This window comes from Lepidochelys kempii, chromosome 2, assembly GCF_965140285.1.
Source record: "Lepidochelys kempii isolate rLepKem1 chromosome 2, rLepKem1.hap1, whole genome shotgun sequence".
Classification (NCBI taxonomy): domain Eukaryota; kingdom Metazoa; phylum Chordata; order Testudines; family Cheloniidae; genus Lepidochelys; species Lepidochelys kempii.
The window spans coordinates 30,153,187-30,171,806 of NC_136381.1; the positions used below are offsets into that span (position 1 = coordinate 30,153,187).

An 18,620-nucleotide genomic window follows, 5' to 3' on the forward strand; every position below is an offset into this window, starting at 1 on the left:
ACCTGAAGAGGTTGTTTCATAATGATTATTCTACCTTTGAATGGAATAATGTTTTACTCTTGAATGGGCCTTCATTTAAGATGGTCTCAAGACAGAAAGTGTTTGGAGGTAAAAACACATTTTGCTAAGCATACTGTGAACTAAACATTTGTGCTTTGCAGACAAGATTAGTTCCTTGCAGATAATTCACAAGTACCTATGATCTTTCCAGAATATGTCTGAGGAGGATTTTGCCATTAAAACTAATCTGAAATCCTTAATGTGGGAAATCCTTTCTTCATCTTTGAATTCTTAACATTCAAAACTCCATGTATATTTTTCTGTTAGATTCCATTGAACCTTTCAGTGCAAAGCTATAAATGTTGTTTATTGTTATCCTGTGACGATGAGCAACATATTAATCACAATACCTTCTGTGTTTTATAGCCTATCAGCTTCGAGTGTGTCAACCTCCACCAACTATACCAAATGCTGAAATTTTGACTGAGGATGATGAATTTGAAATAGGTAATGTCTGTAAAAGTATGAGCACTAACCTATTTCAGGAGAGATCACAAATAAATTTACATTTTTAAAGAAAAATATTTTAAAAGCTTTTCTTCCTTCTTGTACTTGCTGAATCCTAGTTAAGTCTCACAGGCAGTACTGTTGAAGGACACAGAACTGTTTCCCAAATACCTTTTTTCTAAAATGTACTTATTTGCAAAGTTCTAATAAAGTCATAAAGTCTCAAAATAAATTTTAATTATAAGCATTTTTTAAGAATAGTTTAATTTAAAGGGTTGCAAGCCACTTTTAAGAAAAATAACTGTGTTTATTATGTACAGAATATTGTGTGTGTATATATATATCTAAATGACTGCAACTTTTAAAAATAGAGTTAATATTAATATTGTTTCCCAAATCTTTGGGGTTTTGGAGCTGGTGTTTTTAAAAAAAATTAATTGAAAGAGGTGCTTGAACTAAATTTCCATGAGCTAGGGAAAATAAACAGAATGGAGGAAACAGGATGGTCCAACTGAATATAGTTTTGGGGCTGCCAAGGTTTGTTTTGTTTTTAGTAGTTGTTTAATATATGTATGTATGTTTGTGAACCAACAGATACATAAGTTTCTGTTTTGAATAATTTTGCCTAAATAATTTGTCATTTTGCCTGACTAATTAGTACCATTATCCTTTTAGTTAATACCATGACAGCTACATGATAAATTATAGATATTTAAAAGTCTACAAATGTGTGGGTTGCTCAGAAAGGTAACAAAAATCAAAGAAATAATCATGCTAATACCATGATTGGAAACAATGATAAATGTGGTACAGTGTGCAGCAGAATGATTATCACAACATTTCCTCTGCCTAATCAAAGTTTTTCATGCCAGTGGTCATATAGCACATTATATAGGGCAGCAAGTGTACTTCATTAATCAATACTGTTTTCAAAACTGAAAATCCCTGTTAATTGCCGTTTAAACATTCTCTTCTTTTTATCATATAGGGGACATAATAAGATACCAGTGTCATCCAGGCTTTACATTGGTTGGTAATGAAATTCTAACATGTAGGTTGGGAGAAAGACTTCAGATGGATGGAGTGCCACCTTCTTGTCAAGGTTTTCTATTCTTATTATTTATTACTTTTATAATGTACCAGCTGAATGGTGTTTGCAGAACTAAGCTTTGCTTTTAATTGACTTATGGAGTCATACTTAAAATCTTTCCAATCCTCCCTCTGTATTGCCAGTGTTCCCAGGATGGTTAATACCTTAGAGAGTGCTGAAATGAGATTATTATTAATGATTTATGGTATTTAATGAGTTTTTAGTACTACTATTATGCAGGTCAAACTTTCAGTTACATTGTGTGAGGGTACATTGCTTATTTCACAATTCATGCTCTAAAGTGGAAGGGGGCAGTCTAAATCAAATAAATACAAATGAACTTATTTCTCATATATTATTTTATCTCAATATTATTAAAGAATGTAATAATATCAAAAATTATTAAGGAAATGAATATGTTAATGTAGATAAATCATATAAAATAGCACAATGGGAATGAATAACACCATAAAATGTCATCGCTTTAAGTGAAACAGTCATGGAAGGAGTTTGTTTTTAATTTGATTTTGTTTTACAACATGTTGGAGTGTATTTGGTTTTGCTCTTTTGGTGCAGTGCGTAAATATTATGGAGAGTCACATCATCACTCCATTGTTAAATTAAATCTAGATTATAAACCTGACAACCATTAACTTATTCTAAATTAAGCCAATCTTTCTTACCTTTGACATACATGACATTATACTAAGGTAGAATATTTTGGTGACATTTGAAAGTAATTTGAGATGGCTTTTGTGGGATTTAAAAGGTTATGCAAATGACCTTGCACCTTATGTATAGTTTCTCTAGGGTTTTGGTTTTTTTTCTTGTCAGTCAGGGGTGTTTGAATGGGAAGGAGTTTGCTCATCAAATATCAGTAAGTTGAAACCCCACTGTAACTATTCTGGATAGAAGACTGGTGTCTTTGAGTAGTTTTGAATGAATACTAATTTAGGTCAGATTTTGGCTGGCCCCTATGAGCTATTTGGGAGAATAAGTGTCCAGAAACCATGAAGATTGGAATGATATGAGAAGATGAATAGAAAAGAATAGGTAAATCCCAAAGAGCCTTCCCTCTACACTCGCATGGCTTACAAAAGGACAAGACACAGCAGAAGTGCTTGCACTTGGAGAAAACTCCCATTGACTTAAATTGACCATGAGTGAACCATCCTAGAGAATACTTCATTCCATGCACATGACTTCTCTGAAAGAAACATAATTCCTTATCAAGTTCCATAAAATGGTTCAAAAATCCTACATATGTTTTTCTAGTACATTCCATAGGACTTTTTGAAAAGGAGTGGAGTACTGGCCTCTACAACATCTTAAACGTAGACCTTCTTCTCAGAATGCATGAAGTGGGGATGTACCCCAGTATGGTTCTTCTGCCCTCTGCGTCCTTGTGCAATCTCAACAAGGGGTTTATGTGGGGCCCTGCAGTAGGGTGATTTCCAGGGCAGATTTACACCTTATGCGCCCCTAGGCACAGCATCTTCAACGCCCCCCCGTCTATAGCTGACCTTCATATTTTCCATAAAAATGAAACTTTTAACCCACTTTTAAATTTTAGGCACCTCTAGGATGCCGGCGCCCCTAGGCACATGCCCACTGTGCCTAATTGGAAATCTGGCACTGGTGATTTCAACTCTTAAAATCTTTCTCTTTAATTTAATAATATTGGGTAACTATAATGTGGTCTATTGCTGTCTCACCAGTGCTTTAAGAGATGTGTTTAGCAGCCCACACTGACAAATATTTACGTGACAGTTTAGAGATAAAAAAGAAAACTGGCATCAGAAAATGTCAATTTATGGAAATGAGTTGGAAATATTTGGGGGCCTGATCCTGCAAGATGCTGAACAGCTCCTGCATTGTACCTCTACTTCAGTGGGAGTGGAGGGACCTCATTATCTAGCAGGATGTGTGAAGCATCTTGCAGATCAGGCACATAAACACAACATTTATTTAAATTAGCATTAAATGCAGGACGTTACCATCTGGTTTTACTTTAAACTTTTGCATTCTAACTTAGAAACAGATTTATATAATCTCTCTCCTTCTCATCAAATGTTTTCTTGCCCAAGAAGCAATTTGAGTTAATTGGCATTTTTAGAAAACACTCCCAATTAAAGTATATTTTTGGAATAGTGGCAAGTTATGAATTGTGAATAAATCCACTACTGCTAAATGTTAATGCTTTAATATGTGAAAGCTTCTTTGGTAATTCCAAAAGAGTTTCAGACTAAAAGCACAATTTAGTTGTTAGAAATGTAATTGTTTAATGTCTGCAACTCAGTGATGACTACAGTATTCATATTTCAGTTGTGAGTTGAAAAATTACTGACATACATATTTTTTCTTTTTTTACATTCCCAATTTAAAAACAGAAGGGCCCATTCCTGCTCTTGAAAGGATCATGCCGTCACATTTTTATACACTTGAAGAAATAAGAATCAATCTAATTTCCAAACATTGTCTTGGAAAATGTTGAGTACCCTCAACTCCTATGAACTTCAATAGGAAATTCAGATGCCTCGGGCATGCTTTCTTACAAGGCCATTTATGTATGTGCCTACTGGTAAATATGGATTTGGCACATAACCTAAGCCATCCTCTAAAAATTTCCTACCAAAATCACACATGCAGTCTTTGGCACATCTGAGATAAAAACCTAGGACTCTTCACTTCATTACCCTGACTAATAAATACACTCTCAATATAAATACTAAATATTTTAATACCCTCTATTTTAGTCCACCTCCTGTTTTTAGCCTCAAGCAGAATCAGATAAACATAATCTCACCATTTATCAGCCCGAGAAAACAGAAAAATTCAGAGAATTAAAAAAGAAAAAAAAGATAATACCTATTCAAGCTGGCTGCCTAGAACAACAGATAACTTCTCTCATTTCTATTTTTGGGTGGAAATTATAATATATACATCCCTGTGTATCAGCTCTATAGGCAACTTCATATTTCCTCATCAGTTATTTTTTTTATTATTTTTTATTATACTAAAGGCAGTATGGATAAGAAGTATAGTAACTCCTATTGCACGCAAGGATTATTTGCTATACTACACTGTTTGATTTATATACTATCATCATTTAATTATGCAGGATATAATCCACTATGTAGATGAAGGAATAAACTTAATTTCTGTCAAAACTGCTGCTGGTTCATGTTATACACCTGGGGGAATTCTGCACCACTGCACATGTGCAAAATGTATATACCCCCGCAGATTTCTCTGCTTCCCCACAGAAAACTGACTTTCTGATGGGGAACCAAAGATAAGCTACAAGAATGGTCATGCGACCCTCCCAAGCAGTATGTTTCAGGTGCTCAGGGCAGCCAGCAGAGAAGTAAATCTCTGTGGGGTGGGATAGGGGAAGACCCGGCTAGTGGCTCCTACCCTGCGTCAGGCTCAGCTGCTAGTCCTGATTGGGCTGGGGAGGACAGGACTTCCTCTTCCCCTGCACGGCAAATGGGGCCATGTCAGACCCACCCCCAGAATTCTCCCTGGCTTTAGGAAGCTCTGTAAACTTCCCTCCCACCCCACTTCCTGCACCCATCACTCCTCAGCTGCAGGGGGAGGGATCACTGTACAGGGATCTGCTCCCCCATCCGCCAAACCCCATGCATCCAGACCCGCCCCATCGTACCCAGACCCTCCCACCATGCCTCACCCCTCCTGCACCCAGAACCCCCCCCAATGAGCCCCACTCCCCCGCACCTGGACCACCCCGATTAGCCACCCGCATCCCCACCCTACCAAGCCCCAACCAGATGTACATGGATTCCCCACCCCACTTAGCTCCACTACTCCACCATCTGGGTTCCTCACTGATCCCCCACACACCCAGACCCCCAACCATCTTCACCTGCCTCCCCTGCAGATTCCCATTACCATTGAACCCTGAAGCCCCCAACAAGTTCCTGTGCATCCAGTTCCCCCCTGCACCTGGATCCCCCCACTGAGCCGCACGCACCCAGATTGCCCCAAACAGAACCCTCTCAACCCACACCTGGATCCCCCCATACTAAGCCCCTTCACACTTGGATTCTGACTTTCTGAGCCTGCCTGCCCACACCTGATGCACGTGGCATGGAGTGGGAGGGCCCTGGGGTGTTTCTGGGGCATGCTAGATCCTTGTGCTGTGTCAGGGTTGGATGCACTCACCGCTGAGTCCGTGTCCTGGGGGGGAAGCTGCACATTAATCTCCCACCTCTATGCAGCCAGTGGCCTGTGCTCCACAATGCCATGCTGGAGCCTTCACATTTATTTGACAAATAATAATTGCAGAATTTTAAAATATTGTGTGCAGAATTTTGAAATTTTTGGAGCAGAATGCCCTCAGGAGTAACCTTAGTTTCAAGTAAAATATATTGTTTGAGAGCTACACAGTAGCTTTTTACAAAGAAGAACAAAGAAGTTGCACACTGACTGCTGCAACTGCTGAAGTCTAATGTTTTGTTATTAGATACGATGGTTCTGATTTTCACCTTGTGCAGATTTTTTAGCCAGTGTAATGTGAGTATAAACCACTAGTATTCTTACTTGGTTTCATTTTACATTCACTGATATCAATTCATACGCATGATGCACAATAATGGAGAACTAGGCCCAACATTTTGTATTTGTATTGTAAAAAGCTGTGTGGGTCAGTTGAATTCAATTACAACACAGAATGCAAAGTGTACAGTGCTCACTTTATATTTATTTTTTATTATATTATGGGAACAAATAAATAACTTTTCCTTATTCACTTTCTGCACACCACTCGTGATTGTATATACCTCTATCACATCCCCCCTTAGTCTCCTCTTTTCCAAGCTGAAAAGTCCTAGCCTCTTTATTCTCTCCTCATATGGGACCTGTTCCAAACCCCTAATCATTTTAGTTGCCCATTTCTAAACCTTTTCTAATGCCAGAATATCTTCATTGAGATGAGGGCACTACATCTGTACGCAGTATTCAAGATGTGGGTGTACCATGGATTTATATAAGGGCAATAAGATATTCGTATTCTCTATCCCTTTTTTAATGATTCCTAACATCCCGTTTGCTTTTTTGATTGCCACAGCACACTGCATGGACGTCTTCAGAGAACTATCCACGATGACTCCAAGATCTTTCTCCTGATTAGTTGTAGCTAAATTAGCCCCCATCATATTGTATGTATAGTTGGGGTTATTTTTTCCAACGTGCATTACTTTCCATTTATCCACATTAAATTCCATTTGCCATTTTGTTGCCCAATCACTTAGTTTTGTGAGATCTTTTTGAAGTTCTTCATAGTCTGCTTTGGTCTTAACTATCTTGAGCAGTTTAGTATCATCTGCAAACTTTGCCAACTCAATGTTTATCCCTTTCTGCAGATCATTTATGAATAAGTTGAATAGGATTGGTCCTAGGACTGACCCTTGGGGAACACCACTAGTAACCCCTCTCCATTCTGAAAATTTACCATTGATTCCTACCCTTTGCTCCCTGTCTTTTAACCAGTTCTCAATCCATGAAAGGATCTTCCCTCTTATCCCATGACAACTTAATTTACATAACAGCCTTTGGTGAGGGACCTTGTCAAAGGCTTTCTGGACTTCTAAGTACACTATGTCCACTGGATCCCCCTTGTCCACATGTTTGTTGACCCTCTCAAAGAACTCTAACAGATTAGTAAGACATGATCTCCCTTTACAGAAACCATGTTGACTTTTGTCCAACAATTTGTTCTTCTATGTGTCTGACAATTTTATTCTTTATTATTGTTTCAACTAATTTGCCCAGTACTGATGTTAGACTTACCGGTCTGTAATTGCCAGGATCACCTCTAGAGCCCTTCTTAAATATTGGTGTTACATTAGTTATCTTCCAGTCATTAGGTACAATAGCTGATTTAAAGGACAGGTTACAAACAATAGTTAATAGTTCCACAATTCACATTTGAGTTCTTTTTGGTGAAATGGCCTATTAACATCCCTCCAGTCATAGGGAGGAAAGGAAGGGGGTGGGTGGGAAACAGCTGGTGAGGGATTGTTAGTGGATTACAGATTGTTGTAATGAACCATAAATCCAGAGTCTCTATTGAATACATGATTTGTAGCATCTTACAAAGTTATGAATTTAAGCTCCCAGATTCGTCTTTTGAAAGTGTCATGCAGGTTTCCTTTTAGGATGAGGACTGATAGGTCATGTATAGAGTGACTGCTTTGTGAAGAGTGTTCAGACACTCTTTGCCCTGGGGTCAGCCACACCGACTGCTGCAACTGCTGAAGTCATGAAGATCTTGGAAAATCATGGAATCCATGACTTCCGTGACCTCTGTGGCAGACTCGCAGCCTTACCCATCAAGAGGTTGGTGTATTGGGGAGCCATTCTAGTACCTATGACTGTTCTCATGATTTGGACAAAATGATTATTATTGAATGTAAAATTCTTGTGGATGAGGATAAATAAGTTTTGAAATGTGTTTCATCTGGATATTTGAGGGTTATCAATTGTCTTGTAAATATTTGAAACAGGGAGTTATTCCATCATTGTGAGAGATGTTGGTATGTAGAGAAGGTGATATCTCTGGTGACAAGGATGGTGTTCTGAGGGAGGCTGTTGATGTTGCAGAGTTTGTGGAGGAAGTTGTTTGTGTCCTGGCCCTTTGTTGTGAGTGCTTTGAGGATGGTTTCTATGAGCCCGATATTCCTTCAGTAAATCAGGGGTTCTCAAACTGGGGGTTGTGACCCCTCAGGGGGTCGCAAGGTTATTACATTGGGCTTGCGGGCTGTCAGCCTCCACCCCGAAACTCCTTTTGTTTCCAGCATTTATATTAGTGTTTAATATTAAAAAAATGTTTTAATTTATAAGGGGGTTGCAGTCAGAGGCTTGCTGTGTGAAAGGGGTCACCAATACAAAATACAATACAATACATATGACCTGCCTCAGAGCTGTGTGTTTTCCTTTGATATGCATCAATTGGAGCAATATTTCCCAATCTTTGCCCCCCTTCCCTTAGATCAGTAAATTTACACTGGCCTACACTGTCTCATATATATGCATATCATCTTTCTCTGCTTCACTGAATATTACCCTCAGCCTGCCCTTCTCCATTTCCTTTCTCCTTCCCAGCTGTTGGGCTGAGAGCCAGGATGCCCAAGTTCTATTCCTGACTCTGCCACTGACTTGTGTGACCTTATGTAAAACTTCTAAGCCACAGTTTTCAAATGTGACTGCCGACGGTTAAGTACCTAAATTCATACATGGTCACCTAAATTAGTAGCCTGATTTTCATTGATGCTGAGCATCCACAGCTCCCATTTACTTCAATGGGAATTATGTTCAGTGGATCTCTTTTTATTTAGGTGCCTTAGTATGAATTTGAGTGCCAAACTTTAAGCATCCTGTTAACAGCCCACAGATGTGTGTGATCTGTAGGTCATTGACTCTTATACCATGAAGAAGAAAGAGGCAGAAGAAAAAAATGGTACATTAAAAATATAAGGGAAAAAGACAGATTTACTGATAAAAACAGCTAACTCAGAGTTACGGTTGCCTGGAGGTTAAGGCAAATGCATAACACCTTTCTTCTTTTCCTTGGCTGACTTCATGAACAGAGCTGACAGTCGTGGAGAACTTGAGACTTTCAGGCTGCATTTCGTTACATTTTTTCTTCAGTTGACTGACATTCATTCATCCAGGAAGCAACCTGTCTTTGAGTTAGAAGGGAGGAAAATTCAGAGTTATCTGAACTTGAGAGTTTTCCTCACTGGAACAAAATGCACATCTAAATATCACTAGTGTACACATCTTTTAAGAAGATAAAAAATGTGACTTAAGGGTATACATGATTATGTGTGCATAATGAATCCATCTCATGGCATCTTTATCAGTTGTGTATTTATTAGAGACAGAAGAATAATGTGGTATTTGGAGTTTAACAAAACCTGTGTTCTGTTATTGATACTTTTTAAGTAAACTTTGGTAGAACTTATTTTAATTTTCCCTCCTTAATTTTAAACCCTGTTTTATAAGGAGGGGCTCATTGCATGGTTGGACTCATTTTCCTCATTTGAAGGATTTCTTGATTGTGAGTCTTAGGTCTCACCCAGTAGAAAATACTTCTTCTCTACCTTTCCACTACTAGTTTGAGACGTTTAAGCAAAGAAGGGGCACTGTGTGATATATGAGGTCTATAGAGTGGCATGACAGTGATTTCAAGTTATTCTTACAGCAGGTAGAGGCAGTGGTGAGCTGGAGCCGGTTCGCACCGGTTCACGTGAACCGGTTGTTAAATTTTGAAGCAGTTTTAGAACCGGTTGTTAACCCACTTCCCTGCAGGGGTCACTGAGGCTTTGATGGGCTCTGGCTGGGAAGTGATGTAATTCCTCCTCTGGCCGCCAGGGGCACTGCGCTGCGGGAGTCATGTGGGCTGCCGCCTGGCTCTGCACAGGAGCCCTGGTGCTGCTGCTGCTCCCCCAACCCCTGGCCCTGGGGCTCCCGCTGCTGCCTGGTGGGTCCCCGGCTGCTCTGCTGGGCCTGGGCTGCATCCTGCTGCTTGGGCTGCTCCGAGCCGCTCTCCCCGTGAGAACCCACCACCCTGCCCGCAGCCAGCCCCTGCCTTCAGCTGCCCCCGCACCCCCTTCCCGCAGCCAGCCCCTGCCACACCCCCTGCCCTGTATACAGCCAACCCCTGCCGCAACCCCTGCCCTGCCCGCAGCCAGCCCCTGCCTCCAGCCACCCCCGCACCCCCTGCCTACAGCCAGCCTCTGCCACACCCACTGCCCTGCCCGCAGCCACCCCTGCCTCCAGCCACCCCCGTACCCCCTGCCCTGCCCGCAGCCAGCCCCTGCCACACCCCCTGCCCTGCCCACAGCCAGCTCCACACCCCCTGCCCTGCATGCAGCCAGCCCTGCACCCCCTGCCTCCAGCTAGCCCTGCCCCACGCCCCTGTCTGCACCTGGCCCCATGTCCACTGGTGCCCTGCAGTTCCCAGGTCAGTAACCCTGCACACCTGCTTCAATGAGGGGGGCATGGAGCAGCTGGGACCCACACATGTGCACACCCCGGGAGTGACCAGACAGCAAGTGTGAAAAATCAGGATGGGGGTGGGGGGTAATAAGAGCCTATATAAGAAAAAGTCCCCAAAATCGGGACTGTCCCTATAAAATCAGGACATCTGGTCACCCTAGCACACCCCCAGGGAGTGGCGGGGACCCACACATGTGAAAAGGAGCTCATGTCTAGTTCAGGCCCATCTTTTTAAAAAAGAACTTTAGGCAGGGTTAACATACATCCGTATTTTCCCAGACAGCTCAGGCTTTTTGGTTCTTAAATCGCCGTCTGGGAGGAGTTTTTAAATTTTAAAAATTCCTCCTGGGAAAATATGGACGTATGGTAACTCTGTTGGTACAAAAAATACATACTGGGGCACATCCCTTAAATCAGAACTTTTTATAGGGTTGTTAAGATTTTGGCAGCTCATCACTGGGTAGAGGCAATGAGAAATCTAGGAGTTGTAAAATTATACAATGTTAAATTGTAAGACCAAATACCAGAAACGGTATATTTTGCCATACTGGATGTATGAGTATGGTACATGCTCACTAAAACAAACATTTTTTGTAAAATTAATAACTATATGCTTCTAATAAATAATAGTGTGATTTCTTGCTATTTACAGCCTAATAATCAGAAACCACAACTGAGTCCTTAAACTTGGTTCACATGAGACTTTATCTTCCATCATCATCATTATTATTATTTAAAGAAAGGAATAAAAGCTGTGGTTTATTATCTGAACAATTCAGCCTGGCTCACTTAATGTTCTGTCTGAAAGAACAAAGGGTCTTCCAGATAATGTAAGGAGAATAAAACCCATGAGTCAGTGATTTCTCAGCCTTAGTGTGTTTATTTTCTATAACATAATTTGTAGGAAATGCTGGCTAACACAAACTTTGTCTACTATCCCTTAATTAAGTGTTTTTGTTCCATATTCTTAGAAATAAAGTGAGTAATGCAGCTCTTTAACTTAGGGGAAAAAAACTAAGTCATACAAAATTCTATGTATGGTGGTAATTAGAGTTTTTTAAATAATCTCTGTGTTTCATAGTGCTTTGCCCGGTCAATGAAATGCGTCTGGATTCAACAGGAGTCATATTGAGCCCAGGCTACCCTGACAGCTACCCAAACCTCCAAATGTGCGCTTGGACCATTACTGTGGAAAAGGGTTATAATATCAGCATGTTCTTTGAATTCTTCCAGACAGAAAAGGAATTTGATATACTTGAGGTGTTCGATGGTAACTACAGGATACACAACTTTGGATGCTTTTATATTTATGCCTTGGCACCCCTTCCCCATCCCCTGCCATTTAGACATATAATAGAAATACTGTTTTTGTCTAAATAAGTCATTACTTGAGTTTGTTAGGATAAGTAGTGATGTTAGATTGCATTGCTTTTCCAGATTGTATTGCATTACTAATCATCTTGACTGTGTGAGTGTGTGTGTGTATATGTAATATTTAATTATACTATTTAATGATCTTTTATAATCCGTTCAATAATATGTAGCATGTGGTTAATGTAAATTCCACTGTTAAATCTATTTCATTTACCGTTACTCCAGGAACATTTCATACATGTCTAATTTTAACCTTTGTTTTCATTGTTTTCCTCCTCCTGTATCAAGGACCAAATAGTCATAGCTCATTGCTTATTTCCCTAAGTGGGGATTACTCATCTTCTCTAAATATATCCAGTAATGGCCATGAAGTGTTTCTCCGTTGGTCAGCAGATCATGGCACCAACAAAAGAGGTTTCAGGATAAGATACATAGGTATGTAATTCAAATGTATCCTTTTCTATCTGCTTAAAACTTCAATATGGAATGTATTTACATGTGTACAAGGATAATGTGAGCTACTTTATTAGATACTAAGCTTCTAAAACTGAAAAGAAAATCAGATCTCTTTTATATTTGAACCAGATAACTGATTCTGTATAGAATATCTTTATAAAATATATTTATATCTTATTTAGAATAGTATAGCAAATACTCAACATAAAGAGTTAATTAATTTCTGCTGCTCAGAATAGAAAACTAGTTGAAACCTAGCGTCAAGTTCTGCATTACAGCTGCATACAACTCCATTTAACTGCCAACCAAGTGCTGCACAATGCCTTAAAATGTGGGGGAGGGGAGGGGGACAACTGTGAAATTGCTTATCTGTTATGGTCAGATCCCAGATATGGTAACTATTGCTACCACTTTCTGATAAGTATCAAATTTGTTGAACCCCTAGTATGGCCACTAGTCCTGTCCACTCTTTTAGGCAACAAATTAAATAAACATGAAATGAAAGAAGAGTAGGTGTACCAAGGCAACCTCTGCCACCCGGCCATTGATGGAGGGTTCTTGGTGGCATCCCGGTGGAATGTGGCAACATGAGCCCTTTCAGAGACCAGAGTTTACATTTCAGAATGCCTGCAAGAATATCTATGAAGTTATTGGAATACTGGAATTAATTTTAGCATCTTGTGATTTGGGAGAGGTTCCAGCCAAAAGTTGGAAAATAATGAAGAAAGGAAGTAATTTAGGTTGTTTGAGTCCTTAAATTCAAAACTGAAAAAAGCAAAAATGCTCCCTATATATGATAGTATACTTTGTAAGTAGAGGAGAGCAATGAATCTGTCACAAAGAAAGGTAAAAATTTCTGTTTCACTGCTCTGTTGACTGTCAACTGAGTGTCGATACTGATACCTAACACCTTAATATTATAGTTACATACAATATACATATTACCTCAAACCAAGGGATTCTCATAAGAGAAATTAACTTCTACTGTGTTGGGCTACTGTGGTGTATTCCCCGCCATGGGGATGTTAAATATAATTATATTATAGTCACTATTACCAAGTGGTTCAGTTATATTCACCTCTTGGTCCAGATCCTGCACTCTACTTAGGACTAAACAAGAATTGTGTCTCCCCTGATGGGTTCCAGGACTAGCTGCTCCACGAAGCAGTCATGTAAGGTGTTGTCATAAATATAAAGGGAAGGGTAAACCCCTTTGAAATCCCTCCTGGCCAGGGGAAAGCTCCTCTCACCTGTAAAGGGTTAAGAAGCTAAAGGTAACCTCGCTGGCACCTGACCAAAATGACCAATGAGGAGACAAGATACTTTCAAAAGCTGGGAGGAGAGAGAGAAACAAAGGGTCTGTGTCTGTCTGTAGTCCTCTTGGCCGGGGACAGAACAGGAATGGAGTCTTAGAACTTTTAGTAAGTAATCTAGCTAGGTATGTGTTAGATTATGATTTCTTTAAATGGCTGAGAAAAGAATTGTGCTGAATAGAATAACTATTTCTGTCTGTGTATCTTTTTTGTAACTTAAGGTTTTGCCTAGAGGGGTTCTCTATGTTTTTGAATCTAATTACCCTGTAAGATATATACCATCCTGATTTTACAGGGGGGATTTCTTTATTTCTATTTACTTCTATTTTTTATTAAAAGTCTTCTTGTAAAACACTGAATGCTTTTTCATTGTTCTCAGATCCAAGGGTTTGGGTTTGTGGTCACCTATGCAAATTGGTGAGGCTTTTTATCCAACATTTCCCAGAAAAGGGGGGGTGCAAGTGTTGGGAGGATTGTTCATTGTTCTTAAGATCCAAGGGTCTGGGTCTGTAGTCACCTAGACAAATTGGTGAGGCTTTTTACCAAACCTTGTCCAGGACGTGGGGTGCAAGGTTTTGGGAAGTATTTTGGGGGGAAGGACACGTCCAAACAGCTCTTCCCCAGTAACCAGTATTAGTTTGGTGGTGGTAGCGGCCTGTCCAAGGTGTAATATTTTGTACCTTGGGGAAGTTTTGACCTAAGCTGGTAAAGATAAGCTTAGGAGGTTTTTCATGCAGGTCCCCACATCTGTACCCTAGAGTTCAGAGTGGGGGAGGAACCTTGACATGGTGGCACAGTGGTGGGATTAACCTGAAATCATTTTGAGATCCAGTTGAGATTTTTTGAACTAGAAATACAGATTTTAAAAAGGAATTTTTAGGAAGTCCAGAAGGCAGCTTTGAAACTGAAAGCAGCTTGGTTTCTCTCTGCTTTGTGGCCAAGCAGAGACAAAAGGGGATTATCTTGTGAATTGCAGGTTTTCTTTGCCTGGAGGGCAGGGTACTTAACTCCTGCAGGGAAATTCACAGTCTTCCAACCCAGAGGTTTTTTTTTTTTCTTTTCTTCCTAAAAGTAAATAGGGGGTGTGTGCTCTACCCATTTGCCTGGAAACAAAAGTGGCAGGGGTTTTTTTAGGATTTTGATTTTTTTTGTTTTTTGTTTTACAAGGAGCACAGGTTTGAAAAGAATTTTTTTTCTTCTTTGGGCTGGGTAAGCAGGTTTCCAAGTAGTTGGAGGTTTTTTGCTTTAATTTGGGCCCAGAGCAGAGACAAGGGAATTGTCTTTTTCTGTAGGCTGACAATCACTATCAGAAATAGTTATTCTATTCAGCACAATTCTTTTCTCAGCCATTTAAAGAAATCATAATCTAACACATACCTAGCTAGATTACTTACTAAAAGTTCTAAGACTCCATTCCTGTTCTGTCCCCGGCCAAGACGACTACAGACAGACACAGACCCTTTGTTTCTCTCTCTCCTCCCAGCTTTTGAAAGTATCTTGTCTCCTCATTGGTCATTTTGGTCAGGTGCCAGCGAGGTTACCTTTAGCTTCTTAACCCTTTACAGGTGAGAGGAGCTTTCCCCTGGCCAGGAGGGATTTCAAAGGGGTTTACCCTTCCCTTTATATTTATGACAGGTGTCAAGATACTTTGTCTCTGCATCCCGTCCTGAGGTGACATGTACCCAGTCAATATGGGGAAAGTTGAAATCCCCCGTTATTATTGTTTTATTTTATTTATTTATATATATATATATAGCCTCTCTAATCACCCTGAGCATTTCACAGTTAGTATCATCATCCTGGACAGGTGATCAGTACTATATCCCTGCTGCTATATTCTTGTTGTTCAAGCATGAAATTACTATCCATAGAGATTCTATATTACAATTTGGTTCATTTAAGATTTTTACTTCATTTGACTCTACGCTTTCTTTCATATATAGCGCCAATCCCCCACCCGCATGACCTGTTCTGTCCTTCTGATATATTTTGTACCCTGGTATTACTATGTCCCATTGATTATCCTCATTCCACCAAATTTCTGTGATGCCTACTATATCAATATCCTCATTTAATATGAGACACTCTAGTTCACCCATCTTATTTGGACTTCTAACATTTCTACATACGCTCTTAAAAATGTGTCACTTTTCAGCTATCTGCCATTTCGTGATGTAATTGAATGGGACTCTTTTTCATTTGATTGTTTCTCATCCAGACCTACCCATATTTTATCTTCCATCTTCTCCTCCTTACTAGGACATAGAGAATCTCTATTAATAGATCGTCCCTTAGGGGATGTCTCTGTCCGAACCATGTGCTCCTCTGCACCTGCTGGCTTTCCCCCAGCCCTTAGTTTAAAAACTGCTCTACAGTCTTTTTAATTTTAAGTGCCAGAAATCTGGTTTCATTTTGCTTTAGGTGGGGCCCATCCTTCCTGAACAGGCTCCCCCTTTCCCCAAAGTTTCCCCAGTAAATCTAAACCCCTCTTCCCTACACCATCGTCTCATCCACACATTGAGACCCGCAGTTCTGCCTAGCTGACTGACCCTTCTTGTGGAACTGGAAGCATTTCAGAGAATGCTACCATGAGGTCCTGGACTTCAATCTCTTACCTAGCAGCCTAAATTTGGCCTCCAGGTCCTCTCTCTCCTATCCTTCCCTATGTCATTGGTATCAAATGTACCATGACCACTGGCTCCTCCCCAGTGCTACACATAAGTCTAGCTAGATGTCTTGAGAGATCTGCAACCTTCTCACCCAGGAGGTGTCAAGAAAAATAAAACAATTAGCCCTTTCTCTCACCCCTCTAGGTGCTTGATTCGACTCTAGGATCCCACAGAATTCTAGATTCAGAGTCCAATCTACACAGGCATCTTTTATTGGTGTACAGAAATACAGCTCGAGCTGGGTGCCTCCGGAGAGGGACCCCGCCCCTCAGAAATTGCAATTATACCCTCTACAGTTGGTAACACTGCCCTCACGGTCAGTCCTATTCCTTGCATTCTTTCTTATCTTCAGTGATAACGGGCAGTCTCAACTGGTTTTGAAGCTGCTTCTTCAGCATTCCTCTCAGGTCAGCTTAACCTCGGCGTAAGGCTTCAACTACTTTAATCACATATGCTAAGTTAGTAACTTATGCTAAGTTATAAGAACAAACTTATTGAACATTCATATAAAATAGCATATAATCACCTTTTTTATAACACAGGCAAGTCACCCATATGATTCTCCTGGTCATCGCAAACCTAACTATCTATGTTTCTAATGGATCAAATCCCCCATAACTATTACCTGTCTCTTCCCAATAACTGGAGTTCCATCCTCCAGAGAGGTATCCTCAGAGCAAGAGGATACCACAACATCATCTGGAAGGAGTGTCCCAACTATGGGATTGCTTCCCTCTGCTCCAGTTTGATGTTCTTCTTCCATGAGACTTTCATCCTCCTCAACAGCACAGAGGTTGTCGACCAGGGTTGGGACCATTCTACTCTTTCCTGTAAACTCTCCTCCATGTACCTCTGTCTCCCTTAGCTCCTCCAATTCAGCCACTCTGGTCTCCAAAGCCTGTACACAGTCTCTCAGGGCCAGGAGCTCCTTGCACCAAATGCATACATACACCACCTGCCCATAGGATAGATAATCAAACATGCTGCATTGAATGCAATAAATTGAATAGCCCCGACTCTGTTGCTGGACTTCTACCTGCATTCTCTTTTTAGTCCTGAATCTCTTTCCTTTGTTGTATTTTTTTTTATTGGGAGGGGGGTGTTTATTGCCATAAGTTTAAAGAATGTTAAGAGTATCTAGCTCCCCTGCCCCATACTTCCCCTCTAAACTCCCTCGCAAAACTCTTGTTAACTGACACTGGATGCTAGCTCCTCTGGTTGCTTAGGAGTGGGCTTTTTAAAGCCCTGGTCTTCTTGAGTAGCCCCGACCTCAGGTTAAAGGTTGATGCGTGCTAAAGAGTTTACGGATCAAAGCATCATTAAGAAGCTCTTAGCCTTGCCGAGCAGGCCGCTAGACTCAGTACACAGTCCCCCAAACAAAACAAGTTCAGTCTTAAAGCCAGTTGGTTTTTTTTTTGCACCCACTGCTCCCCTTGGAAGGCTGCTCCAAAACTTCACTTCTCTGATGGTTAGAAACCTTTGTCTAATTTCAAGCCTAAACTTGATGACCAGTTTTTGTTCTTGTGTCCACATAGTCAACTCATCTCCTTGCCTGGTATTTATCCCTCTGCTGTATTTATAGAGAGCAATCATATCTCCCCTCAAACTTCTTTTGGTTAGGTTAAGCAGGCCAAGCTCTTTGAGTCTCCTCTCATAAGGTAAAACAAGCAAATTAAAAATGTATAAGAATGATATATAACCACCACTGGAAGTTAACCATCTAAGTATCTTTAGGAATCTGGGCCAAAATCCTATCCGATTATTAAAACCTTATTTCTAAACTTTATTATCTCTCCCCACACTTATAAAGATCTGTAGGGATGCTTTCCCTATCTTCAACATTTTGCACGTCCTCTAGCATTTCTGGGGAATTTCAAAGAGAGAAAAATGCAGCTGCACAGTAACTGATGCAGGTTCATTTGGGACATTCAGAAGTACAGTTAAGATTGTTGTACTGTAATTTTTAATAATTCACTTTTAGTTCACACATGGTTGACTTCTGTAGAAGTATTTTTTTGTTGTGAACAAAAAAAAATACAATAATCTGAAAAAGAAAATCTTTGGCCTGTACACTTGTTGGTTTTGATTTATTAAGGGCATTTTTCATAGTAAATATTAATGCCATTTAGTTTCTTTATGCTATCATGGAACAAAAATACTTTGTTGTACATTGTTCAATGGAGAAGT

The 18,620-nt window shown here is 40.2% G+C and overlaps 1 protein-coding gene across 2 annotated transcripts in view; it reads left to right on the forward strand.

Moving 5' to 3' along the window:
- Window positions 1-18,620, forward strand: part of CSMD3 (CUB and Sushi multiple domains 3) — a 1,215,628-nt gene that overhangs the window by 1,060,452 nt on the left and 136,556 nt on the right. For both annotated transcript variants that reach the window (XM_073330296.2, XM_073330291.2), the window contains 4 exons: window positions 427-507; window positions 1,496-1,609; window positions 11,703-11,891; window positions 12,284-12,430. In XM_073330296.2, coding sequence (XP_073186397.1) covers window positions 427-507; window positions 1,496-1,609; window positions 11,703-11,891; window positions 12,284-12,430 — 531 coding nt within the window. The remainder of the gene's footprint in view (window positions 1-426; window positions 508-1,495; window positions 1,610-11,702; window positions 11,892-12,283; window positions 12,431-18,620) is intronic.